At 41.3% G+C, this 27,868-nt stretch overlaps 1 protein-coding gene across 4 annotated transcripts in view; it reads left to right on the forward strand.

Annotated features, from left to right (window-relative positions):
- The window catches only part of arhgef4 (Rho guanine nucleotide exchange factor (GEF) 4), a 115,950-nt gene that overhangs the window by 67,243 nt on the left and 20,839 nt on the right, over window positions 1–27,868 (forward strand). For all 4 annotated transcript variants that reach the window (XM_026180768.2, XM_080306275.1, XM_026180770.2 and 1 more), the window contains 3 exons: window positions 15,724–15,875; window positions 24,276–24,455; window positions 24,653–24,853. In XM_026180768.2, the coding sequence (XP_026036553.1) occupies window positions 15,724–15,875; window positions 24,276–24,455; window positions 24,653–24,853 (533 nt within the window). The remainder of the gene's footprint in view (window positions 1–15,723; window positions 15,876–24,275; window positions 24,456–24,652; window positions 24,854–27,868) is intronic.

A 27,868-nucleotide genomic window follows, 5' to 3' on the forward strand; every position in this document is an offset into this window, starting at 1 on the left:
TGAATGCATGTAAATGTTAGTTAGAAGCACTTTCACAGAAAAAGCATAGAAAAAAGTTCAGATGTGAATGTGTGAATGAGGCAAGTTGTGTAAAGTGCTTTGAGTGCTCAGAATGAGTGCATTATATAGTCTGTACCTCCCTATGTTAGCGGAGCCTTTGGAGCAAGTTCACCATCATCACTGTGCCCGGGTATAGACATCGAATCCTGAGGTGTTTCAATGATCTACTGGTGTGTGTGTGTGTGTGTGTGTGTGTGTGTGTGAGTGAGACAGAGAGAGAGAGAATCACATTCAGTTTAACATCAGTGTGTTTGCGTCCTTGCACACTTTCTACTGTTCCTGTATGGCTGGAAGCACAAAGCCAGCAAACAGCTCAGCCTGGCACTTCCTTGTACATACTGCACCTCCCCCCTCCATCCTCTCCCTTTTATCCTGCCACTCTGCTTTGCTTCAGTTGGTCAAAGCATGGAAGTCTTTGTCAGAGTTTTGTTTAGAGAGTTCAGATTCCCTTCATTTATGTGAAACAGCGAGGGACTGTGTAGACTTTGTTTTCGTTTGTTCTGTAAAGTTTATTACATTGTAATTTATTTTTTTCTTCACAGGGAACTTAATGTAGCTTGGTGTCCCCTTATTTAACTGTTATCCTCAAGGCTCTTTAGACCTAAGATTAAGGCTACAGTTAGGGTTCACATGTGCCCCCAGTAGTGAATTTCTACCTGTAAAGCACATAAAGAAAAATATCATAACAGAGTAAATGTAAGGTTGAAATGTATGTAAGGTACTTGTTTTTGATCTGCTAAAATATATACTAACCCTAAGTCTATGTGTAGACCCTGTTTTGTTCTTGTACAGCAAGTAAATAAGTATTCAACATGTCCCCAGTTTTCTTGTAAATATGCTTGTATTTATTGTATTGCCTTGGGATATTGTGTCGCATACTCGATAAGAGCTAAAACAAATTGATATTCCTGTGCACTCCAGTAAAATGGCCCGATAAAGTCCATGCTGATGCGCTCCAACGAGGCCTCCATAAAAGGTAGTGGTCACAAAGACACTTTTGGAATTGCCACCTAGTTCACCAGTTTCACTTTGTCCATGTGGCCCTTTGCGGGCCAGGTGCAGTGTCTGTAGCTACAGCAGAGTAGAAAGTGTTAGTAGAGACAGCGGCCATCGGTCTGCCATCCCTGGCCAGTGACCTGGAGCCTCCTACTTGAGGCCAGGACTGGCTGACTGTCTGCCCACCACCCGAAACGGCGGCCTCAGCAGCTCCCTCAGCTGAGCCACAAGATGGTCCTCTGCTAGCATTACCACCATGCCTAAACTGGTGAGCTGGTGACAGCGGACCCACTGGGTGGTGCCAGCTGGAAGACACTGACACAAGTTTTTTTTTCTTACCTGTTGACTGAAACATATTCCAATTGTAGTTATATAATGCATAGAAACTGCATTAGACCCTTTGATTATAACATATATAACATTATACTAGGTTATCATTATATAAATATCATAATATCTAGATAGTTAATAATCAGAAAAAGAAATAAAAGTGATGTGAAAAAGTGCTTTTCCCCTTCCTGATTTCCTATTTGTTGTGTTTGTCACACTTAAATGTTTCAGATCATCAAAATAAATGTAAATATTAGGCAAAAATAACACAAGTAAACACAAAATGCAATTTGTAAATGAGGGGGTTTACTATTAAGGGACAAAAATCCAAACCTACATGGCCCTGCGTATAAAACAGTGGCCACCCTTAGCAGCAACAACTGCATTCAAGAGTTTGCGATAACTGGCAATGAGTCTTTTACAGTGCTGGGGAGGAATTTTGTCTTTGCAAAATCATTGTAATTCAGCCCCATTGGAGCATTTTTGAGCAAGAACTGCTTTTTTCAACTGTTAGCATCTCAATCAAAGTCAGGACTTTGACTAGGCCACTCCAAAGTCTTCATTTTCTTTTTCTTAAGCCATTCAGAGGTGGACTTGCTGGCATGTTTGGATAATTGTCCTGCTGCAGAACCCAATTACACTTCATCTCGTTTAAGTTTAGGTGGACAGCAGGGTTCCATTTACTGCAGTCATCCAGGTCTTTAGGCAGCAAAACCACCACCATATTTTACTGTTGGTGTGTGGTTATTTGTCTGAAATGTTGTGTTATTTAATGCCACATAAAAAGGGACACAAACCTTCCAAAAAAACTCAGCTTTTGTCTCGTCAGTCCACAGAATATTTTCACAAGAGTCTTGGTGGGGTTTTTTCAGTCAGCAGTGGTTTTCTCCTTGAATTCTCCCATCGATGCCACTTTTGCCCAGTCTCGTTCTTATTGGTTAATTATGAACAGTGTTGGGAAAGTTACTTTTAAAATGTATTCCATTACAGATTACAGAATACATGCCCCAAAATGTATTCTGTAACGTATTCCATTACGTTACTCAATCAGAATAACGTATTCTGAATACTTTGGATTACTTAATACATTATCATGCTGTTTACAACTACGTGAATGTACTATTGCTGTGTGATTTATTACTGTTACTGAAGGTCTGCGGCTCCGAACCGTAGTAAAGGGACCTCTGACTAATACGTCGGGTTCGTGTCGGGCTCGTAGCTGAAAACTAGCTTTACTTTGTTGTCTGGGTCAACTTTTCTTGCGAGAGACAGAGAGAGGCGTCGAAAGACTGCTCCAACGGAACTTATTGTTTCAGAGGAAAACAGGAACACGGTGTACAGTCGAGTCTTAATAGCTTACTTACAACTGGGCTCGTCAGGCTCTCTTTTTGGTTGCAGTGGTTATTATTATATTTACATGCTTCCAGCTCCCGTTTCTGCTCGGAGACAGCTCGAACTTTTCCTTTTTCTCCCTCCTCGCTCACAGACACATAACGGGTACAGCAGTCCATTCTCCCTGCAGCACGGACTACACTGCCTATGATGCTACATTCTTTAGAGCTATACCTGTAGCATTCTGCCTGTTAGCTTAGCACACCACCAACAACAAAAAGGCGCTCTCTCACCCAGCAAACACAGACAGAGAGAGAGAGAGCGTCACCCTGTAACCATGGCAACCGTAACGCTGCCGCCTGGAACAACAGAACGTAGCTGTCAAACAAAACCCAAACAGTCCTGACCCGCGACAATATGAAACAGGAAAGTACCGCAGTGTAATCCATTTATTTCAACAAAGTAACTGTATTCTGAATACCACCTTTTTAAACGGTAACTGTAACGGAATACAGTTACTCATATTTTGTGTTTTAAATACGTAACGGCGGTGCATGTATTCCGTTACTCCCCAACACTGATTATGAACTTATGACCTTAGCTGAGACGTGAAGCCTTCTGTTCTTTAAGGTTGTTCTTTCTTTTGTGACCTCCTGGAAATGTCCACTGTTACAAACTACAGGTTTGTGGCTAAGAAGAATATCCAGTCTGCCTCAACCTTGGTAAATGTTCTTTTGCATGTGACAGTGTTGCTTTCTGTACTACAAATGTTCTGAGGGTAACCTGGCAGATTGTTTTTAGGAAAGGAGTTTACATAGACTTTCCACCTTTTCAAAGAACTAGTTGGAGTTTGAAGTAGATTTCAAGTTCATTTTCAGTTGACTGATGGTCCTTGAGTCCAGCTGCTGGTTGATATGGATAATATGATACAGTCTTTAAGATAAGATGTAGCCCCAGTATTCAAGCTCTCATATGTAAGGAAAAGGATTTTAAGTTTGATTCTGAACAGATACACAGTGAAGCAAAGCCAGTATGGGGAAAATATTGGCGTGTCTCTTTCTAGTCACTGTCAGTACGCTCACTGCAGCATTTCAGATCAAATGAAGGGTTACCAAGGAGTAGGACAGCCTCATAATAAAGTAGCCCAACCCAGAAGTAATAAATGCATGAACCAGTTTTTTAGCAACACACTGAGATTTGATCCAAAAAAGCTGATGCTTGTTCATCTGGATGTGGTGTTTTCAGTGTGAGAAAGGTTTCATCACTCATCCAAGTGACTTCTTCAGTCTCGACTGATTGCAGGTTTCCCCAACCTTATAAAGAGTACAAGAGTACATAAACACTGTGTTCAGATGATTAGAATCAACTTTTTGGGATTTGTCTGTGAAGGTTCTCAGTCATCCAGGTCATTGTATTCTAAGAAGCTTGGAAAGAAAAGCGTCTGGACTTCTTTAAGTTGCTTGAAGACGTTTCACCTCTCGTCCGAGAACCTTCTTCAGTTCTAGGCTCAAATGATGTGGAGTCCCAGATTTAAGCCCTGTGGGAGTTTCCCCCCAAAGAGAGACAAAAGGACCCCCTGATGATCCTCTACCTAATCACCTGAGCCAAGGTGTGAAAATGGGTGTGGGTCACAATCAGCCAGGGTTTAGGGTGAGCTCATTGTGAAACCTAGCCCCACCCTATCATGTGATTTCCTGAGGTCAGATGGCCCAGGGCGTCTGGGAAGGGATCTCAAAACTGGATTATAGATGGCAGACAGTTGGTGTCGTAAACCACCGCCTCTGTTCAAAGATGGTCGCTCACAGTGGACATAGATGGCTTCTTTCACTCCTCTTCCACTTTTTGGGATTTCCTTACCCAGATGACTGAGCATGCATCAAGACTGAGACAGGATGTTTCTAATTTTAGAGATATTGTGCAAATGCAAGGTAGCGGTTATACTTATTTGATTAATGTGCACATTGACCCCCATACACCCACACCCCGAAAAAGCTGAAACGTCTGAAATTAAATGTAAATATATGAATGATACTGCCTAAGGTAAGCACATATAATGTAAACAGGATTGTAAACAGAATTCATGTCTAAAATAAAAAGATTTGGTTCCAGCACAGAACCCTGTGGCACTCCATTATTGATTATTGGTAATGGTAGTGTGTGAGGCAGTCTGTTAGATAGTAATAAATGAAACCCCTAAAATCAGTAGCCTTAAAGTTAGGGCATGCACTGATCTCTATAATTAAATTCTATGGTCAGCAGTATTGAACACTGCACTGAGTTCTAGCCAGGGGAGAGTCCACTGTGAGAGATCATAAGAAGATTATTATTAAGATATTTTTACTCATATTTTTAAGACTATATGTGTTCTGTGATGAGCTCTGAAACCTGACTGAACTCTTCAAATTAACAATTTCTCTGAAGATGATCAGTTATCTGTTTCCAAATACTCTTCTTCCCCTTATCATGGTGGAGTTTCTCCGGGTACCCAAAGCGAGGGATAAACTCATGGAATATTTTGTCAAATGCGGTTTTCCCATATTTATTCCTTGTTGGATACACCTGAGCAAAGCGTTTGAAGTTGTCTACAAGAACAAGAATGTACTCATACCCGTGACTTTGCTCTAGGTGTAGGTAGTCAATACAAAGCAACTTGAAAGGACTACTGGTACTGATAAGTCCATAGGAGCTCGTTGGGGAAGACTGGGATGCTTCTGTTTGATATAGACACATCGTTTGTTTGCATAGTCCTCTATACTGCATGTTGGGCCAATAAAACTGTTCACAGGTGAGGTGTGTTACACCAACATGACCCATGTCATTATGAAGTGTTCTCAGCACCAGGGGTTTTAGCTTTTCAGGAAGCACAAGCTGTTTATGCTGTTTATGCTGCATTTCTACTATTCACCCGAAAAGCTGCTGCTTGGGGCACCTCATCCTCCTGCCCTGCTTTGCTTCCTTGCCATGCTGCAGACACCACCTCTGATGACATAGTCTCTGTGTGCTCTGTCATTCTGTCTTGGAGGTTTACTGGGTAACTTCACAGAGTGTCTGCATCTATATTCAGCTTCAGATTTAGTCTGGTAGTGCTCAGGATGGATGTTAAGATGTGATTATCAATGCAGACTGTGAATGTGGGGGCATAATACAAGTAGTCTTGAAACTTATCACAGGTGGACGGCTTTAGTGCCAAAAACTCAAGCTTACCGAAATGAAGGTGGTAATTTCTCTCAGCTGATGTTGGAGTTCTTGAGCCATATCTGATGACACGTAACTTGTTGTCCTGACGCTGGTGCAGCACTGCATCTAACCCTTCACTGGATGTGTCGGTGTGCAGTATGAATAAAAGGTTGAAGTTTAACAAGTTTAGCTAAAACATCCCGGTGCTCAAGACATGTCCTTCAACGCACATATTGAACAAATATGTAAGACTGCGTTCTTCCATTTGTGCAACATCTCTAAAATTAGAAATATCCTGTCTCAGAGTGACGCTGAAAAACTAGTTCATGCATTTATTACTTCCAGGCTGGACGACTGTAATTCATTATTATCAGGAAGTCCTAAAAACTCCCTGAAAAGCCTTCAGTTAATCCAAAATGCTGCAGCAAGAGTCCTGACAGGGACTAGAAAGAGAGAGCAGATTTCTCCTGTTTTGGCTTCCTGTTAAATCCAGAACTCAAAATCCTGCTCCTCACATACAAGGTCTTAAATAATCAGGCCCCATCTTATCTTAATGACCTTGTAGTACCATATCACCCTATTAGAGCGCTCCGCTCTCGCTCTGCAGGCCTACTTGTTGTTCCTAGAGTATTTAAAAGTAGAATGGGAGGCAGAGCCTTCAGTTTTCAGGCCCCTCTTCTGTGGAACCAGCTTCCAGTTTGGATTCAGGAGACAGACACTATCTCTACTTTCAAGATCAGGCTTCAAACTTTCCTTTTTGCTAAAGCATATAGTTAGGGCTGGACCAGGTGACCCTGAATCCTCCCTTAGTTATGCTGCAATAGACGTAGGCTGCCGGGGATTCCCATGATGCACTGGGTGTTTCTTCTTCACTCACTATGTGTTAATAGACCTCTCTGCTTGCTCATTAGGGGTCATATGATTGTTGGGTTTTCTCTGTATGTATTATTGTAGGGTCTACCTTACAATATAAAGCGTCTTGAGGTGACTGTTGTGATTTGGCGCTGTATAATTAAAAGTGAGTTGAAATTGAATGGTCTTTAACCTTCCTGTACAAAGGCTTAGGGATAGAGTTATAGCACTTTTGAACTGGATTGGCTGCTTCTGGTCAAGATTCTCGAAGTTAACAGGAATGCCACTTTTTGGATACTGTTTGCTCTGGCACTCGTGTGCCTGGCTATCCTGCATGGTACATATTTAGGTATCAACACTTGACTGCCCTGGTTGCTGACAAGGGTGACAAAAGTCTGTTGGCCTGGTGTCTATGATTCCTAATATGAAGTTCAAAGCTGTTCTTGGTGGCAAGAAGATATCAAGATATTAGCTTGAAGATTGAAGATATCTTCAAGCGACTTGATTTTGGCATCAGGTACTGGAAGTGCTTCTCTATCCAAGACTGTGCCATTATTGTGACCTGAACCCCACTGTCCAGTAGTACCTCAGTTGGTTCACCATTAAGGTAACAGGTAAACATACACCTTTTACTAGACAGTTTCCTTTCTTCACTGTGTGTCTTAACACTTGCTGATTATCAGTTGGAGTTCTTCTCTCATGTTTTTTTTTTTTTTACAATGTTTTGGGACTCTGGCTTTTGTCTGGTCACTGGTAGTCCCTCCCCAATGACCTGCTGTTGTTTCCCGGTTCTTGGACAGGAAAACCACAGCCTGGTGTCCCTCCTGACCACACTGGAAACAGGGGTTACTAGCAATCCCTTGGGTTATACATGGCCTGCATTTTCCTTTCACGGTGGACTTTGGTGGTGGAGCAGTACTGAATGAGCTGACCTGTGTGGACTCAGAAGAGTTTCCCACTGGAGTGAGAGCCTTCTCAGTAGTTTTGGCCAATCAGTTGACTGGTGTATTGAATCTCTGAGCTAATCTGCTGGGAAGCAAACATCACACGCCGTTTTAGCCCCGTTAGCCGGTCGGTACATGTACTGATGTAGGTTTTCTCTGTCTTGTTGCTTAGCTTTGCTAAGCTCCTGAAATAGCTCTGCACTGCTCTTGTCTCTCAGGCATGCTCTAAAGAACCATTTGAGCTCAGCTAACGTTAACCCAGGTTTGGCCATTAACATATCCTTGAATGTACCTGGTTTAATTATCTTTAAGACAGTATGGATTATCTCTAATTCTGTAAAATTCTCAGCTTCATCACTCTGTCTACACAGAGAGCTATAACTAACATCCGAATCTCAGTTACTTGACTGGTTACCATGCAGGGTCTATCTGCCTTTGCACTAACTACTGAGGGTGGTACAATAGAGTGTGTTTCTGCAACAAGCTCACAATCCTCATCTGCAGCCACCGGAGGTCATTGCAGGTCAGTGATGAAGTTGTTGACTACTAGCAGGCGAGACATGCCTTAGTCCTCCTGCCTTGCCAGCCAGTCACTGTTCAAAAAGTCCACAATGAAGTCATAGAGTTCCACCTCTGATGCATTTTCTCCTGTTAGGTCATCTTCCACCTCATCCTCAATGGTGTCTGCAAGCTTGTACAATACCTCTGTTTTAGCAGTATTAATAAGCTCATGAAGCTTTCTCTGTATTCTTCATCGTAACTCTTGTAAAGCAGCCATTCTGGTATCCCAGATGGAGCAGGCGTAGCACGTTGGTCCAGGACATTAATCTTAGTTTATTGCTTGGTGATTAGCTACCGTCAGTAGGAGGCTCTAATCCCGGACGAGCCCCCACAATTGTTGTTGGCTGACCTGACAGGTGTCCAGGAGGGGTGCGATCCTCGATCCTGCTGCTCTGTATTAAAAGGGACAGCTATTTTTTTAAATTTACATGGTTAAAGTCTCTGCTAAGGAACCTTCTCTGCTGTAAGCTCATGGTGCTATGCAAATGACCAAGAGCAGAGTTAGCATTACAATCGAACTGTATTTGCACAGTAGTTATTAGGACCACATTAAACTCCCTAAGAAAGTAAACAGGCCCACATTTAACAGTCTAAGTCCCAGGAGTAGTAGTTCATTGTAGTCACTGAGTTAGTACACCAGTTTTTATTGCCAGACGCACAGACAGCCCCGCCTACTCTCACCAGAGTCACTAGTTTTGTCATGACATTATACTGTGTAGCCTTCTAACCTATTTGCAGAGGTAGAGTAACGCTTAACAAAAACCAGTCATTTTACCATTTGCCAGAATAGAAGACTAGAGCCAAGTCTCTGTACTGAGGATACAGGTGTTCCTGACAATTTTACACATGCTGTCCATAGTCTCAGATCATCCACTGAAGGGATGAGGCGTTGGTGAGAAAAGTAGTTTTGATACAGGCCACAGTTCCACTGTTACTGGCTGTTACTGACCCTATACCCAACATTTTGTATAGGCTGTGATGGAGGTAGATGATATGTTGTGATAAAGAAAATATTGTGGTCATTTTATCAGCCAGCACCAGTTTCAGATCTAATGTTTACAGTTATTTTAGGTTTGAGATTTTGTAATAGTAATGATGGATTATTTTCTACTTCCCTTAAAAGGCTGGCATGCCTCCCTATGGCCTCGTTTCAGGCTGTAAGGCCACAGAGAGGGCTGACTGCAGCTACAATGTAGGTCACATGATTATTGAAGGTAGCTGAGGGGGATGTCGTTACAAACTTGCATATTTCCATGCACAGATGTGGAGGTTACCGAGGACACCAAAGCCTGTAATATCCACTAGTGTCTGTACAATTAATCAGTGAATTGCTTATTACGTTATTATTACAGTATTACATAGCTTAATTATTTATTATTGCAGCTGTAATTATCTGTAAATATCAGCATCATGACTATTTAACAGGTTAAAAACATATACTTAGACACTATTTCAACAACCATCAAGCTAACCACCAGCTAAAACAGCAAACAATTAAAGAGAAAGTAAAAGATTCTGCAAAAAGATGTAAAAACGAGACGGAGCCCCCGTTCACATGGACATGCTGCCGGGCGCTGAAAGCAGTCATCTCACAGATTCTGTCACAAATATATGGCATTTTGTTCCAAACAATTCAAGTGATTAATAAGGTCAGTAAACACTGCTGTAGGAGAGAACCACGAAACGTTGGCACTGTGCATAACATTACAGGTGATCCTCGCCATGTATGAGTTCCAAATAAATTACCAATCAAAGTGATATCAAAGTGATCCCTGCTCAAGAAGTCTGCTGCTTAGCATATCATTTTTAATACTCTGGTTCAAGAGTTTTGCATTGTGAAACAGCAGTGTTGGGTAAGTTACTTTAAAATAGTAACTTAGTTACATTACTAGTTACTTCTATCAAAAGTAACTCAGTTACTTCAAGTTACTCGTTACTTTCAAAGTAACTAGTTACTAGGGACGAGGCTAACCAGAACGCCGTTTACTCGAGTGTGACATTATCTCCAGGTCCGTGTTCCAATTTCCGAGGTAAGTCGAACGCAACACACGAAGTAACGAATAGCGACCCTATCTAAATCCCAGTAACGACTAACGCGTTCCTGATTTTGGCATAATAACTAGTTACCGTGCTCGTTACCACAATAATAACGTAGTTACTGTAACGTGTTACTTAATAACGCGTTAGTCCCAACACTGTGAAAGAGACACTCCAAATGCAACAACAGTAAGGGTCCAACCTGCAGCATTTAGTTACTTACATAGTTATGACAGGTAGGTGAGAACAAACAGTCAATAGTGTTCAACCTGGTCTTAATGAGCGATGATACAAACAGATACATGTTTTATATATTTTCTTTATTGTTTCTTGTTATTGTTCAGTCAAAGCATCACCATCATCATCATCATATGACCCCTCATTGTGAATGTAGGGAATAAACCACGCAGGAACCATCTGAACCCTGACAAACAACAAATAGAAAAACACTTTAATAACACAATTTGTTAAATATGATACACGTGTTAACATTAGTTTTACTACAGTTTACTTGTATTTTAACAAATGTAAACTGTATTCTAGGAATCACTGACAGAAAGTTGTAATAAAAATAATTATCTTTGTGTTTTCCCAAACTTTAGCTTTTCTCATTTTCGTGCTTGTTGTTCAGCTGCCATACTTCATCTGCATGGTGTCACCTCTTAACCATGTAAAATAACACACAAGCAGAGTATGTTACTAAAACTGGACATTGCAAACTTCATGACAGCATAATTTCTAACAGAGTGTAACTTCAGAATATGCAGAAGTCATTTCTACTTCATGGAATAATCTGACAAGCCAGACATGTCTGTTTGATTAGAACAGTTTCTCTGACTGCCCCAAATAAACCAAAGAGTTCATGAAAACTCTGAAATCCAAACATCAGTCTTTTTTTATCCTGGTGTAACTCTGAGAGCATGTGATGCTTTCAACAGAAGCAACAAAAACTAACAACCAAATAGGAAAACCTTAAACTTAAAAAGGAATTCAACCCTGTACCAAAATTCCAAGGACAACACTCCAGCTCCCACAAGACTCAGCCCACACAGCTGATAAGTTACACACCCATGCACATCCATCAAGCTAACGCTGCTCTAAGACACTTTAAATATATCGTAGATTGTTGGATTGAATGATGAACTGTTGACTGGAAATAGTTTTGGTGCAGGGTGCAGTGGGAAACGTCTGAAAGGTCAAACTGAAAGTTTTATCATTTATTTTACATTTTCAAAACATAACTTTTAGTTTTTATATTTCAATGGATGATGAGGTTTGGAACAAAAGAAATGAACGTGTTTATAGTGGAAACTAGATAAAAAAGGAGGGGGGGCTCTGTTAGCTAACAGTCAGCTGGCTGACCTCTGGCTGACCTCTGGCTAACCTCTGGTTTTCTGTATATACCCATTTATTGCACACAAGCCATCTGTTCCTCATTTTGATCTATATTTGGGGTAGAGTAATCTGTCTTCTTATTATTCAGTAAAAGTAACTGAAATGTTATTTATAGAGCACCTTTCAATAAATATTACAAACTTTTTAAAAACCAAACTGCTTAAACATAATGCAAGTTTTTAGCTTTTACCGCTGAGTCCACAGTTTTTAAGCTGTGTGGGAGAGAGTGATGGTATCCACAGCAACAATGAGCTCATTAAGTATCACAAACAAATCAATATTGCATAATATTACCACTATACATTTTTAATGCATAGTGGTAATATGACATTGCTCGACTTTGTGTGTTGTAATGCTGAGAGCTGGAAGCACAGTTTGGATCCAAACAGTTTAAAGTGTAAGAAAGTCTTGATGCTATAGCAGTTTTAAAATGGTGATAAAGTGGGTGAGGAGGGAACAATGGGGTAGGTCAGGGGTCAGTGCACAGGTAGGTGACAAAGGTCAACTGGAAAGGCTCCAGTACAAGTAGCAGATCACTGAGACATGCACATCCCGAGCTAAAATGTTTATTTACAGAGGAAAAGAAATGAAACAATACTGGGTCAGCTGACTCGAGCATCTATGGAGAGGTGGTGGCTGAGCCAGCGCAGACCAGCAGGGGGGCTAGATCCAGCTAAGACTGGTTTAGGTGGTGAGATGACACATTGGTGAAGAAGATGGTGGTCTGGACTGTGGACCGCCTGAAGAGCCGGTCGGTGAGCTGAAACAGACAAGATGACCTCCAATGAACACTTTTACTACTAAATAGTACAGATAGTAAGAGAGATCGTTTCAATCCAGGTCTGCTGAAGTGAAAGAAGCACTCTGATCTCTTTCTTCTTCTCATTCAATGATAATCTTTGGGGTAAAGAGGTGATCAGACAATCATTTGCTTGGAATCTTTAAATCAATGACCATAAAATATTTAATGGCCATAATGAAAATAAAATAGGAATTCCCAAAATACGGCCACACTATTTTTGGTACAGCAGTTCAGTACTCTACCTTTTTCACTATAAGGCTAGCTAGTCACGCTAGCTCAGCTAAACTCACCAAGAAACAGTTCCAGCAGTTATTCCTGACATACACTTTCCCAGATCTCCTCTCTCTCTCTCTCTCTCTCTCTCTATATATATATATATATATATATAAAGGTACATGAAAATGCTTTCTTAATCACTTATTTACACTTTATAAATGATCTGTTTCATATATGATCTGCTTTTTAATCCAGAATAAACAATTATTTTCCAGATTTTCACTACGGCCGTCTTCCTCTCCTTGTCCACCACTACTATGTCTGGTTTGTTAGCCATCCCACAGGATCTTAGCTCGGTCATTCATACCCCAGGACGTATCTGAGCTTGTGACTTCCAGGCCATGCTCTGCACAAATGTTCCTGTATATTATGCCAGCAACCTGGTTATAGCATTCTATGCACTGCCTGCTAGCATCCTGCATCTACTGTTATGTACAGTAGAGGCATCAGAGGTATCCTTATATGGATAAGTGGCAGAGAATGGATGGATGGATGGTGAGTGTATGACTTTAAAAAAGCCTTTCCTACCAGTTTACTTAGCATTGCAAATGGATATTTTATCCCTCCTTTCTCTCCCTCCATGCTTCTGTTACTCAGACTGCAGGAGCTCTGTGCACATAAACAAAGACCAGCTAATACCTGGAGCTCTCTTATCTCTCTACTGCATCACCAGTCAGGGTGTCCTACACTGCCCCCATCAGAGCAACACCTGCAACGTCTCTTCTTGATGCTGGCAGTGATAGTGGTGTTGCATTATATAGTGTTACATAATGTGTATGATGCTGGTGTAATCCTAATAGAGGAGTAGCTTGGTGTGCTTTGCCTTGTACCATAGATAAGTGTGTGTCAGTGTCAGTGAGGAACAAAGGTACCAAAGAAAATCGAATTCATTTTAATAACTAAATTCTGTAATGACTTTGAATGAGGAGTGTGTGTGTGTGTGTGTGTGTGTGTGTGTGTGTGTTTGGACGGGTGGGGGGTGGGGTGGGGTAGAGGAGGGGAGAGGATCTTTCTTTATGGACATCTCTCTGTCTCCACAGTGACTTGTCACCAAGGAGACAGAGCTGTTGGCAAGGCAACCAAGGGTGACGCCTATGATGAGGTGTGACAGCATAAGTATTTTTAGCCCGTCAGCTAGGTGTTCACAAATGTGAGTTCAGACACTTCAAAGGATGGATGGGAGGTAGGATGATGAGAAAGAAAGCTGGTTTAAATAAGAGCTAAATGCTGTGTCGTGGTCAGTGGTTCTCATGTAGTGCTGATGTCACAGACCAGAATGACCACCAATCGTTATAGCAGGCCGTGGTTAAACATGACTAACTGGACCGATGAAGTATTATACTCCCAGTACAGTAGTGAGGCCACAGTGCGTGAGTATCAGCAGGTATATACTCACTCGTTTCATTTCACTTTCTTTAATAATACTCTGAAGATTTAGATGAACAAAAGGCAGTTTAAAAAAGTCACGTGATGTTAACACTTGATATTTATTTAAACCCCAGATATAATTAAGACATCAGGAAGGGGGCTAAATACCTTCCCGCAGCACTGCAGATATGGATCAGACGTGTTTTGATTTTATTTTTAAAGCTGATGTGGTACTTTATTTACTTTATTTACTTTATTTAGTTTATCTAGTTTAACCCTTTTTCAATTATTCAAACTATCACAAAAAATTACAAAAGCAATCAAATCTGTGCATGAATGTTTAAAATCCCAAATTCTTTAGTTTCCAGTGATAGAGAATGAAAAAGAGACTTTTGCTGTTATTAAACTGCTGTTCTTGAAGTGGACATGAAACACTTTACAGGCTTATGTACATCAGAGTCCTGACACAGATGTAACGCTGTGTGGATTTAAGTTTTTGGAACATCTTAGTGCCGTGCTGTGCCAGTGCAGAACATTCAGTCAGCGGGCTGGTTGGGAGCAGTAAGTAGATTTACATTAGTTTTTAACAGAAGCAGTAACTCAGTGGAACATAAGGACAGTAAAATGAAAAATCGGTTTGAGGGGATCATGTTTGCTGCCCCAGGATGCAACAGTGATGTTTTATGTTAAGGAATCAAGTTTTGAAAAAAGGAACTCTGAGAAAGAGACGGCAGACTTTTTGGAGACCTGATTTTGACTGACTGGTTTCCTTCATATTAAGTGAGGAATAGAGGTGAAGCCCAAATGTAAGTGAAGAAGAGTGTGAGGTTGTCAGGGTTGCCGACTGCATTTCAGTAAGTAATGCAGGTATGTTTGTGCTGTGATGTATTAACCTGTTACGTTGTGAACTGTTTGGCAAAAGAGAGAATGATTAGCGGATGAAATATCCCTGATTGCATCTTGTGAACAACTCTGCCAGCTGATTGTGCAGCCAGCAGCCGGCGTGTGTTGGACTTACTGAGTATTCTGTCTCGTGCGTGCGTGGCTCTACACGAATTGACAGACAGCTAAACATATGCAGTAGGCAATGAAAGCGTTGAATGATGACTCAGACATGGAAGCAAAGTAAAGGATTGTTTACTGTCTTCACTGGTGGACATTCTTCTTTTCCAGAATCTGTGAAAGGACACAGCTTGTCCTTCTCACAGGTGGATGTTGAAGGATTAAACAGAGAGACTAATGGTACACCTCATTGTGCAATTCCTAATACTAAAATGGTTCCTGTATTACCCTGCTCATGTGACCCTAAACATCCAACAGTAAGGAATGCGAGTAAAGCCACAGCACATTCACCTGACCGCAGTTTCCATGCAAACCACTAGGAGGTGCTAAAATACTTGACTCTCACATAACATTACACTGGGCTGCTTAACCTATAAAATGTCTGCCTGTCATCTGTGCATTATTTTGTATTTTAGTGTTTAGAAAACTGGCATAAAAATACAAAGATATACTTGATTATAAATCTAATGTAATCAAATTACAAACACATGTGAAGATATCTGTTTCCTTTTCTTTCTTTTCCTGACTCAGCTGCAGTCGCTCCTGATGGCACATTTGAAAAGTCAGCATTTGGGGATGACCTGAGCAGTGAAGAGGACCTCCTCTATGATGAATTTCGAGGATCTGGACATCGTTATGGACACCCAGGAGGAGGCGGAGGAGAGCAACTTGCCATCAATGAGGTAAGCAACATGGAACTGTAATCTCTAGCACCATCTTGTGACCACCAAGGTCAGAAGAATTATATATCTACTCTCAATTGATCTGTGTGAAAGATAGATGTCCTTGACCAAATGTAGGGTGGGGTTGATACCAAACTAAAAACAAAAAGAGTTCATCCTCGGCAGAGGACTACAGTTTGACATAAACCTGACCCTGGAGTAGTAAGAGTCATGTCAGCAGGGGGATCGCCTGCCAAGTCAGAGAGTGTTAGGAAAAAGAAAACACTTACGTTTCTTTTCATTTATTGAATGTTAGGGTCCATAAAAGTTATGAACTCAACCAACTTGGAGGGAAAACAGATGTAAAAAGATATTTGACATAAAAGCTTACATGAGTCCTGATTTTGAGTTGTGCATACACATCCACAAATAAAGTTTTTCACCTTTACCCAAGGGTGATCTTGAGAGCAGGACTTCCACAGGGCTGCCCACAGGACAACTCAAGGGGGTTCCCAGCCACTTCGATAATGAACTATGTATTTGGACATATCTCCAGAATTGATTACGCTTCAACTTATATAACTCCACAATTTTATCAAAGCTTAAAAAACATTTGGTCCCACAGTCAAATAAATCGGACACATTAAGGATGTCTGCCTTACGCCACTGTAGCCAGTCAACCGATGTCCCTCCAATTAAAATTCTTTTATTCTCCCATAAGGTTGCCGAAGGTGATTTAATAAAGTCCCAGCGACCTGCCCTATGTAATTTACACCACAATGTCTTCGCATTTGCAATTATAGGATGGATAGTTTTATGACTGGTATCAAACAGCTCCCTCCAAGGAGAAATACCGCCATTAACTTCCGTCTCTATATGGGACCAGATGGGTTTAACTGGTGCAGTAGGTAACCAAGCCCTAAGTTGTTTCACGTTCATCACCCAATAATACCATTGGAAATTAGGCAATGAAAAACCTCCTTGCTTTGCACTCGCTTGAAGTTTCTTAATACTTAAACGATGCGGTGAGCTACCCCAAAGAAACTGGTATGACGTTCTTTTTATGAAATACTATGTTAGTTTTTTGCCAGATGTGACGGGACACAAACCCTCCAAAACAGTTCAAACTTTAGTCTCGTCAGTCGACAGGATATTTTTTTGGGGACCATCAAGGTGTTTTCTGGCAAAAGTGAGCGGAGTCTTCATGTTCTTTTTGGTGAGGAGTGTTTATTTTTCCTTGGAAGTCATATATGGATGCCATTTTTGTCCAGTCTGTTTCTTATTGTTGAAAGACGAGCACTGACAGGTCTACAGTGATGTTGTTCTTTTGTAGCCTCCTGGATGAGTCTTTGATATGCACTTGATAGGCCAGCCACTTGTGTGGTTCACCACTGTTCCAAGTTTTCTCCAGTTGTGGATAATCACTGTGGTTCTCTGAAGTCCCAGAGCCTTAGGAATACCTTTGTAAACCTTTTCAGAGTAGGGTTGGGTATCGTTTAGGTTTTATCCAATGCCAGTGCGACACTAGTACTTTTGAAACGGTGCCGGTGCTCGAACTGGTGCTTAAAGAATGGAGAACACAAACTTTGTCCAAAAACCTCTTATGTTTTTATTTTTAGAAGTCTCCTTTTTTCTGCAAAATGATAACCAAGTTAGCCTTTTCTGTTGATACAACATACCTCCTTTGGTTGGAACCACTGCTTAAACAATGGAAAACACAAACTTTGTCCAAAAACCTCTCATGTTTAGCTGTTTTTTTTTGTAAAAAGATAACAATGTCAGCATACAAAGACTTTTGCAGCTGATCAAACCCTCACACGTGCAATAACACTGCTATATGTGCAATTCTTCTTCTGACGAAGTTGTACTTTTGTATTTTCTTACTCAGTTGTATATAGCATTTGTATTTCTATTTTATTCTATTGTATATATTATTCTATTCTATTCTATTCTATTCTATTTTATTCTATTCTATTCTATTCTATTCTATTGTATATAGCATTTTATTTTATTGCATTCCAGACTCGAACTTGTGAACAGGTAACTGAACAATACATATGAAGCCAGGCGGGAGGGATATTCCTGCTGCGGTCGACTGTTCAGTGTAAGTGATGTCCTGTTTTCATTTACAGAGTGCCAAGCTGCTGCTTTGCCTGGGTGGATTTCTGGCTGCAGGGCCGAGGTCCTGATGCACCAGTGTTTATTTTAATGTGTTTAGACTGGTGTAACTCAACAGCGAAGAGCTGAAGATTATTGTGACGGCTGCGGCTGTCGGTGTTCTGTGTTTGTTTTATTTCACTGTATCAGTAGGCACCAATGCAGGGATTGATTGTATTTTAGAGTGGATTACTTGTTTATATCGTTGCAGACAGTGAAGGTGCTGCGTGGAAACTGTGTTTTTTTCTGGCTGCTTTTGCATGCACTGTGGTGAGCTTGAGTGGAGACGGCACTGAAGATTTTCCTTTTTATATTGTTTTGCCCAGTTAGTGTTCAGTGTGAGTTGCCATCTCTTTTAACATGTGTCAAACGTTGATTATTTTTCACAGGTTCCCCACATTGCTTATCCTGTCTCCCACGTACAATCATACAATTTTATAGTTTTAAACGTATTTAATAAAGTAAAGCTTTTAATTGTTTTTAGGTGCTACCGTTACATGTTTAATCTTATTTTGTATGAACATTAACCCCTTGTGAACTGACTGTATGCCTACAGCTCCATCCTATTGAAATGGCTACCTCCCACGGGTCACATAATTATAATAGGTCGCAGCTCTTATGCCTGATAGATGGGATTAGTAGAGGAGAGTGTGAAAAACTGAGATGTGTGGAGGAGATATGGATTATTGAGTGGAAGCTCTGGTCCCACCTTGTGAAAGCAACTATGTAGTAAAAGATTTGGGTTTCAGTAGGGGTGCCACTGGTGCCCAGTACTACAAACACTGAATCATTGTGAAAGAAATGTTGTTGTTATCTTATTGACATTCTTCTGATCACATTTCATACAGGTCCTTTATAACTGTTGTTGCTTTGCTATTACGTTGAATCCTGCAGAAATAGATACGATGCCCCGTACATGTGCACACACACACGCATCAGTTCTCTCCAGATCAGTCTTCACTGTACCCCCTCCTCCGTCCCTCTCTGCCAAATACCCTGCCCCCCTCTTTGCTGCCCTCCAATGGGTTACAATGTGCTTGCCTCAACTACTGTGGTATCTAGGATATGCTGACACACTCCGCATTCTGATTGGCTGCCAGCTTATGCAAGGGTGGGCACAATATAAAAGGGAAGGGAAGGAAGGGGAGAATAAAGGAAACAAGGTTGATCCTAGTAGTTAGATGGTTGAGGTAGCACAGCTCCAGGCAGAGCACTGAGCACCATTTTAGAAGGAGCTCTTAATGGAGAGAAAAGATGAGCACAGATACAACAAGCCAGCTCCAAATGGCCATTTGGTTTAAGAGGTAGAAAAAAGAGTTTATGTAGGCTACAGAAAAGAACGCTCTGGAAAACAAGCGGACAGACGGAAAAAGGACGAGCCATGATCACGTATCGGAGCGGTGCAGCAACCCACTGGCTGTCTTTCATCCTGATATCCTGACTAAAAGAGAGAAGAGCCAGAAGGAAAAAAGACAGAAGTGGTGGATACAAAGAAGACAGAGAGAGGAGGAGGGGAGGTGCTTTTTCCTCAAAGAAAAGAAAGGGAGTAAAAGAGGAGGAGGGGGGGTCCATGCTCAGCACGTAATACACAGATATCTTCCCAAAGCTTTACGCAGACGCTGACACAGGTAGGCACCCAGCCTCCACAGGCAGGCCGGGTCAACGCTGGCAAATTAGCAAAGTGGCAGGAAAAACAGAGGAGGACACCGCTGGAGCTGAGCGGAGGAAGAAAGCAGCCCGAGAGGATACTGACATCGATAGTCGAGAAGGAGGACGAGGTGACGCGGTGTGGTGTGGAGGCTTGGTGTTGAGGGAGAGAAGACGGGGGAGGGGAGGTGGTGCTGAGGAGGAAGAGGAAGAAGCTAGGGAACTGATGGCTCGTGGCGGTGGTTCAGGGAGGTGGAGCAGGCAGAGGATGGGATTCTTAAACACTATGCTGCGCTGCAACCTACCCCCAGAGACCCAGAAGGTGGTGGTGTTCATCATCATGATGTTGCTGATAATCATCAATGTAGTTCTCATGTTCCTACTGGCCTTCCAGTAGAGCGCACACAGACCAACACTCTCTGTCATAGACACAAACTAAGACTCCTAGATGGAGGAGGAGACCAGGTGAAGTACAAACAGAAGAACAGAGGAGCGCTGTGTTGTTTGGACTGATGGGCTTCCAGCATGGCAGCAGCAGAACACAGGTACAATCAGCAGGAGGGCAAAGGGACAGATGATGTGTGTTTAATAGACATATACAAAGCCTGAAAAACACCATGGTTACACTAATGATCTGTGGTGCAGACAGTTTCTGTGACTCCAGCCTCCACTACAATCCAACAGTGGATTTGAGATTGTTTTGCTGGGAGGAAACTTGTGTCATTCTTCTTTTTTTGTTTTTAATTATTATTTATTTATTGCAAAAAAAGTTGTTAACGTTGTTAATATTGTGTTAACAATAGAGCAACATTTATGTTGTTATTGTGCTGAATTGATAAAGTAGATTCTGCAGAAGGGCCTCGTGCCATCACTGTGTAAGACTGAGCAGAAAAGTGTCACACCGTTCATTGTTGAATTCATGGTTTTGGTAAGGAGTTTAACATCTTCTTAAGTATTTATTTATCAATGGCTGCTTTATGATTGACAGGTTGCCACAGTAACACAGTGTCCTCAAATTCCAGTTCAGACCTTTCCTTCACTGGTTTCATGAGCCAAGATGGTGACATTAAAATGCACCCCCAGACTCCAAACATACTCACCAATGATCTTCTCAGAAATCACGTTGATGATGAGACACACAGCTAATTCCCTACATTCATGACTATGAGAATGTTACTCAAAGCCTGGAGGAGACTCCTGCATCAAAGTAAAATGTGGTCTTATAAAGCAAAATCAATCTAATGGTTTCCACCATCATAAATGAAAATAAGTGGATGGACATTAGATCACCAAGGTAATACAAAATGAAATAAGAAGGTTTAAGTGGCTCTTTTCACTTCTTATTTTCAGTGAGCACTTTGAGTGAGTTCTATTCTAAGTGTTTCAAAGCTGGTTAAATGATACAGTTAACATTCTCAGATAATTTAATAGTTGTAGCTTATGTCTTAATTGTTTTCTTTTAATTTGAAGTTTTTATTTTTATACTTTTTAGAACAGAAATTGTTGAACAGAGTCAGGTTCAAAAGAAGAGTATTTATTGGTAAATAAATAAAATCCAAGTTTATATTTCCAGCATTCTGTTTACCAAGTGGAAAGATATCAGCTAAACAGTTTAAATCAGGGATGTGAACAGACCCAGCTCGGCACCCTTGAAAAACCCAGAACTGGCCCGGCCCTGTAGTATGTGAGGCCAAAGCAGGACAGCCATAGCTCTCCTCAAGCACCAGTAAACCAGCACACTTGCAGTCTTTAATGCCTCTCTGCAGCTTCTCTCCTTCTTTTATTTGGGGCGATCGTGGCTCAAGAGTTGGGACTTCGCCTTGTAATCGGAAGGTTGCCGAGTCTCGGTTGTTGTGTCCTTGGGCAAGACACTTCACCCGTTGCCTACTGGTGGTGGTCAGAGGGCCTGGTGGCGCCAGTGTCCGGCAGCCTCGCCTCTGTCAGTGCGCCCCAGGGTGGCTGTGGCTACAATGTAGCTGCCATCACCAGTGTGTGGATGACTGCATGTGTAAAGCGCTTTGGGGTCCTTAGGGACATGTATACAAATACAGGCCATTTTATCCAAAACCCTACAATGTGTCTCACCCCTCCCTGAGCCTGGTTCTGCCGGAGGTTTCTTCCTGTTAAAAGGGAGTTCTTCCTTCCCACTGTCGCCAAAGTGCTTGCTCATAGGGGGTTATATGGGGTTTTCTTTGTATTATTGTAGGGTCTTTACCTTACAGTATAAAGCATCCTGAGGACACTGTTGTTGTGATTTGGCGCTGCATAAATAAAATTGAACGGAACCTCATCGTCTTAGAGACTGTGTCTACTCCCAGACCACCCAAACCCAGCAACAATGATTTGAACATAAAACAAAGAAAGAGCAGCACAGTATCCACTAATGCAAAATCTAATAAAACTGTGAAATGTGGCTTAGTGCCTATCCGGTTGTTCAGTGATGACGCGACGAATCCTACTTCCGGGTCTAAAGTAGTCTGCGTTTAATATGGCTTTTGTGTTGTTAACATGTTTAATGTTTTGTATTTTCTTCTATTTAATCTCAAAAAGCTCCTAAAACAGTCAGTGATCACTGTTGACCTCCCTCGGCTTTTATTACCACTAATCATTTATTTAAGCTCAGTTTTTAAAACCTTAGGATGTAACTACAGCCCAGCCCATGCAGCAGTATATGAATGACTAACCTCATATTGTGGATGGATTATCTCAGTTGTTCTCCTGGCTGAAGTTTGGTCCTTTTACAGCATCCTGCCATGCGATTACATTTGTTCCTGACCACCGAGAACACTCACGTTAACTTTTATCAGTGGAAAAAAAGTTAGCTTGTTTATATTATGCTAACATAGCTGTGTCGCTAGCGGTCACGTAGCAAATCATTATATACCAGCTAGCCCAACTTCAGTAACCCTACAAACGTCACTGCTGTTTAGTTTTCTGTCTTCATTTATGTTGGAAGTGATAACAGAGCTGTATGTTTTAATTTGTTTCCAAAACCCCGCAGTCAGGACATGCTATATTGTATTTAGATAGAAGCTAGCGAGCTAACTCCCTGCTAACTTCTAACGTTAAATGTCATAAATTCCGTTTTCATGGATGCCTGGATGTTAAACTCAATTGTTACACCTGGTAGAGCAGAACGCTGATCATTTTATTAAAGATGAAAGACTTTAGACAGTTTTTCAACTCTCAGTAATGCCACAGTGATCGTTTGATATATGGACCTGCAAGGCACCGTGATGATCACCTCAGAGTTTTCCTCAGTAACACTGCTCCCATCTGGGAGGGGTGGCTGTAGCTCAGGAGGTAGAGCAGATCAGCTGCTGACCGGAAGGTTGGTGGTTTGATCCCTGGCTCCCCCAGTTTGCATGCCAAATATCCTTGGGCAAGATACTAACCCCGACTTGCTCTCCGATGCATCCATTGGAGTATGAATGCGTATGAATGATAGTTAGAAAGCACTCACTGTATAGATAATAGTGCTTGTGTGTATGGGGTGAATGCGGCGTGTTGGATAGAGTACTCCAGGAGAGTAGAAAAGTGCTTCCTCTGTTTCTTCTTCCATAATGTATCTCCTTCTAAGTTTAATTTGATTTTAGCTTCTCAGTGATTTTTTATTCTGTGGACGCTGTCAAAACACAAAATGATAGCACACACAGCCGTTAACGGCAGGCTTTAATCTTGGTGGCTCCTGGGTTGTTCCTGAACATACTACCAAATTGTTCTATCCGTTTAACTTGTACTTACATACAGTTTGAGCTGTTGATCCTGTTATGGTATTTGGTGCTATATAAATAAAATTGAGCTGAAATTGAATCCTGGAATCTGCAGCTGTTTAGAAATGGCCCATTAATTCTGGCCGTTCCAAAGCCTTGACTTTAATCCTTTTCAAAAGTTTGTAGACTGTGCTTAAAGCCAGGGCCATACCAGGAAACCAATTAATTTAAGTGAACTCTAGCACTTATGCTAAGAAGAGTGGACAAATATACAGCCAGACTTAGCCATCAACAACATTCAGGCATATCTAAAGCATCTGGTTGAGGTGCACCTTACTAAGAGATATTTTACCAGATATTAGTAGGGCTGTATGTAGACTTTTGACCCTGTGTGAATTAGAAAAAAATCAAAAATATATTAAAACTTGAAATTCTGCTGTGCAGAGTGTGGTGGAAGCGTGCGGACTCAAATGCATGGAGGTGTCTGTAAAGATGAGTGTTAATTACATGAGTGCCTAAAGTAGATCCGATTCCAGAAACAGGAAACTGAAAAAGTACATGGAAAAATACAAACCCTAGGAAAACCAAGAATAAGAGATTTAAAGAAAAGAAAAACTACAATCCAAAAAGCTTAAACTCACTGAATAAACAGACCCAGGATATAGTAAAGATGTGTACACTCATTTCACCCTAAGAAAAGGAACAGTTAAAAGAAATCAATGCCCAAAATGACCACAACATTCATGCCCATGAAGCGTGTATGCAAGCTTCAGACCACACCTGTACCTGGCTAGAAGGCTGAAAGAGTTCTTACATTAATCCTGTATACCATGACTCTACTGCAGTCCCAACCAGAAGTTGATTGTATGTGACCACAGTCCCTCCTGTTGTTGTTTCTCTGCAGCTCATCAGTGATGGCAGTGTGGTGTATGCAGAGGGGCTCTGGGACCATGTTACCATGGATGACCAGGAGTTAGGTTTCAAGGCCGGTGATGTCATTGAAGTAGTGGATGCAACTAACAAGGAGTGGTGGTGGGGTCGCATCATGGACAGTGAGGGCTGGTTCCCTGCCAGCTTTGTACGGGTGAGAAACTCTGTTCTGACTGTACTCTGGTGCATGTTCAATCATCCAGGTAAGGATATACGGGATATATATCAAAAGACATCAAACTGCTACTAAACTTTGGCATCTGTGAAGAAAAAGATGACATTGAAAGACAGGGTTATTATTTGAGCCACTTAGAGTCATTGCATACTTTTAACACTGCCTGCATTCTCCAGTTGCGTGTGAACCAGGACGAACCCATGGACGAGTATCTGGCCCACCTAGAGGAGGCTCAGGCTGGAGAAGAGGACCGGGCAAGTCTGGGCCTGTTGCTGGGACCTGGTTTACCCTGCAAAGAGCAGATGAGAACAAATGTCATCAATGAGATTATGAGCACAGAGAGAGACTACATCAAGCACCTGAAAGACATCTGTGAGGTTTGCATTGAAATTGATTGGTGTTTTACTTGGGACATATCTGTTCGAGCTTCATCTAGAAATCGATTTCTAGATGAGGAACTTTGTCTGCTTAACTCTCTTGTATGTCTCCAATATATCTGCCAACCGTCTAAATGTCTAAATTCTCCCGTAGTTTCATTGACCATCTCATTTTGCCATTTTTCTCATCCCATTATTTGCTTGACCAGCTCGAACTTTATTGTGAATGACTGTATTACACCTGTTCTGAGTGTCAACACACACTCCCCACAGTATTTAACCTGCAGCCTGATTCAAGTCAAGGGTGCATGATAATGTATACACAGGTTACATCCTTCGATTCATTTTCTTTACCGCTTGTACAAGCTCCAGCACCTGAGTGTCACTGAGCTTAGCCCAACTGTTAATGCATAAGAGGCCTGAGGATTGATCACAGGGCTGACAAATAAGGACAAACTGTCATTTACATTCACATTAATATCTATGAAATGTAGATATTTATGAGTAAATCATGTCTTTGGACTGTGGGCAGAGTACAGACCAGCACAGGGACTTGCTGAATGAATTACAACCCTCTCTTAGCTTTTGTTGTTGCCTCTTTTTTTTAAGAGCAAGACTTTAAAACGTGCAATATTTTGTAATAAAAAAAAAAGACAAACAATGCTTCTTTATTAAAGTGTACAACAAGCCAGAGTCACATTTTCAACAGACATGTCATCTTCCAGGTCAGAACTTTAATGTAAGAATTCAGTTCAGTTCAGTTTTATTTATACATCAAACTAGATTCGCCTCAAGACCCTTTACAATGTGCAACAGAGACCCTACAATAATACAGGAGCCCCAAAGATCAAGCACTTGGCAACAGTGGGAAGGTAAAACTCCCTTTTAAAAGGAAGAAACCTCCCTCATGGAGGGGGCGGCCAGTTTGGTTTGAGGAGAGGGAGACAGGACCAAAGACACCCTGTGGAAGAGAAGGTTAATACTCCAAGAATGCAAAATTCCACCAAAGCACTCACTCCCTGGGCACTATTTACTTTGGCTTTGTATACATTTATGAGTTTTCTGGCTCTTTCCTTTAACGACAAATCTATCTATCTATGTATATATATATATATATATATATATATATATATATATTAGGGGTGCAACGATACACAAAATTCACGGTTCGGTTCGATACTTTGGTGTCACGGTTTGATATTTTTTCGATACAAAAAAAATGTTCATGCCTTTTTAATTTGTCATTTATTAAAATTATAAATATATATTTTAACTCAAAAGTACAGTTTTTAAATTTAACCCTAACCCTTGTGCGTGTTTTTTTATTTTGACAGCGAATGCGCACCTGCGGACCACTTATGTGCAGCCCTGGTTATTTAGCTCATCATATTGCAGCCACAGAAATTCTTTTGTCCATGAAACCATAAAGCTGCACTTTCTTTTTGCCTTATAGTCTGATTTGTCATAACTTCTCCGTTTTGTGGTAAGCTTTTCTTTGGCTGTCACTTCTTCACCCTGACCTGTCTTATTTGGCTCAGCAGAACTAAAATATATATATCTGTCTGTGAAGGTTCTCAGTCATCCAGGTCATCGTAGTGAAATATAAATCCTGCTGCTTTTACACACGACTCACATAAGCTCAGCGATTCTCTGCGCGATCAACCTCTCACATGTTTAAGCTGCGGGAGATTTCACTTGTCATGTTTGCATAGTAAGCTAACGATTAATAAGACGATGTCAGAGGAATTGGTGCACAAATTTTCATCACTCACAGATCAGTGCTGTCGCTCTCTATACACAGTTCGCGAGATTGCAAAGTGAAAGCAAAAAAACAAGCGCAAATTCAAACGCGATTTCAATATGTCACATATTGACAGTGGCTCACCGATGCCAATGACATAATTACCCAGCTACATTTCTGAAAGAATGCAAAAGCATTGACATATATTTTTCCTTCCTACGATAGCCCGACGGGAAAAATCGCTAGCCCTGGGACATCGGGCTAGCGATATTGCGAGCCCTGTATCTGATTGAGGAATACAGGGCTAGCGAGAATTTAATTTTCATCACGTTTCTCCTCGTACGTTCACGGCTCCTTTTGCTCACGTTAAAATGCTGCTGCAGAGGAAATTTAATCACCACGTTTACAGAGAAATGGCTCTTTCCAAAATAAAAGCTATACTATACGCTTCTTCTGGGCTATATTCTCAGCAGCATATTAAACATATCAGGTCCCCATAAGGAGAATCCTGTGCTAACGGCTGTCTAAATGACTCGGCTAAAGTTAGTAGCATGCATGCTTGTTGTTTTTGTCTGCTTCCACTTGTCTTTGCACTAGGATGATGTCGGTGTAAATGTGCAGTCATATTCGTTGTGTTCCCACTAGTGCTTTCAGGTTAATCTCGTTGAAATGACCTTAACGCCACAACACGGCAAATCTCCGTTAACGAGCTACCGCCGATCGCCCCGTGCATGGGGCTAGACGGCCAACACGTTAACGAGCTAACTGCGCTAACACACTAGCTCCCACCCATGTAATTGAGCATTGCGTGGCACATCCAACATACTGTTTTACTTTAGTCCATGACTCGCTTACCTTCAGGGTCATACGTCACATGAAAACCAAAATAATTCCAAACGCCAGATCTGAATGAGGGTGGGGGAGGTTCAATTTGCCATGTTGCAAGGAGAGCTTAGCTTCTGTCTCACTAGCTTGCCCTGCGCTCTTCCTTCTGACTATGCTGTCTGTGTTGAGCGCTCAGTGGATCTGCGCTGGACAGTGCAGCCTAGGCGGAGTAGTTGAACGCAAATCCACTGAGCGCTCTCAACACAGACAGCATCGTCAGAAGGAAAGTTGATAAAATAAATTACAAATTTTGTATTGTTCGATACATATGCGTACCGAACCGAAAGCACTGTATCGAACGGTTCAATATCGATACGAATATCGTTGCACCCATAATATATATATATATATATATATATATATATATATATATATATATATATATATAT

Source organism: Astatotilapia calliptera, chromosome 9 (assembly GCF_964374335.1).
Source record: "Astatotilapia calliptera chromosome 9, fAstCal68.1, whole genome shotgun sequence".
Classification (NCBI taxonomy): domain Eukaryota; kingdom Metazoa; phylum Chordata; class Actinopteri; order Cichliformes; family Cichlidae; genus Astatotilapia; species Astatotilapia calliptera.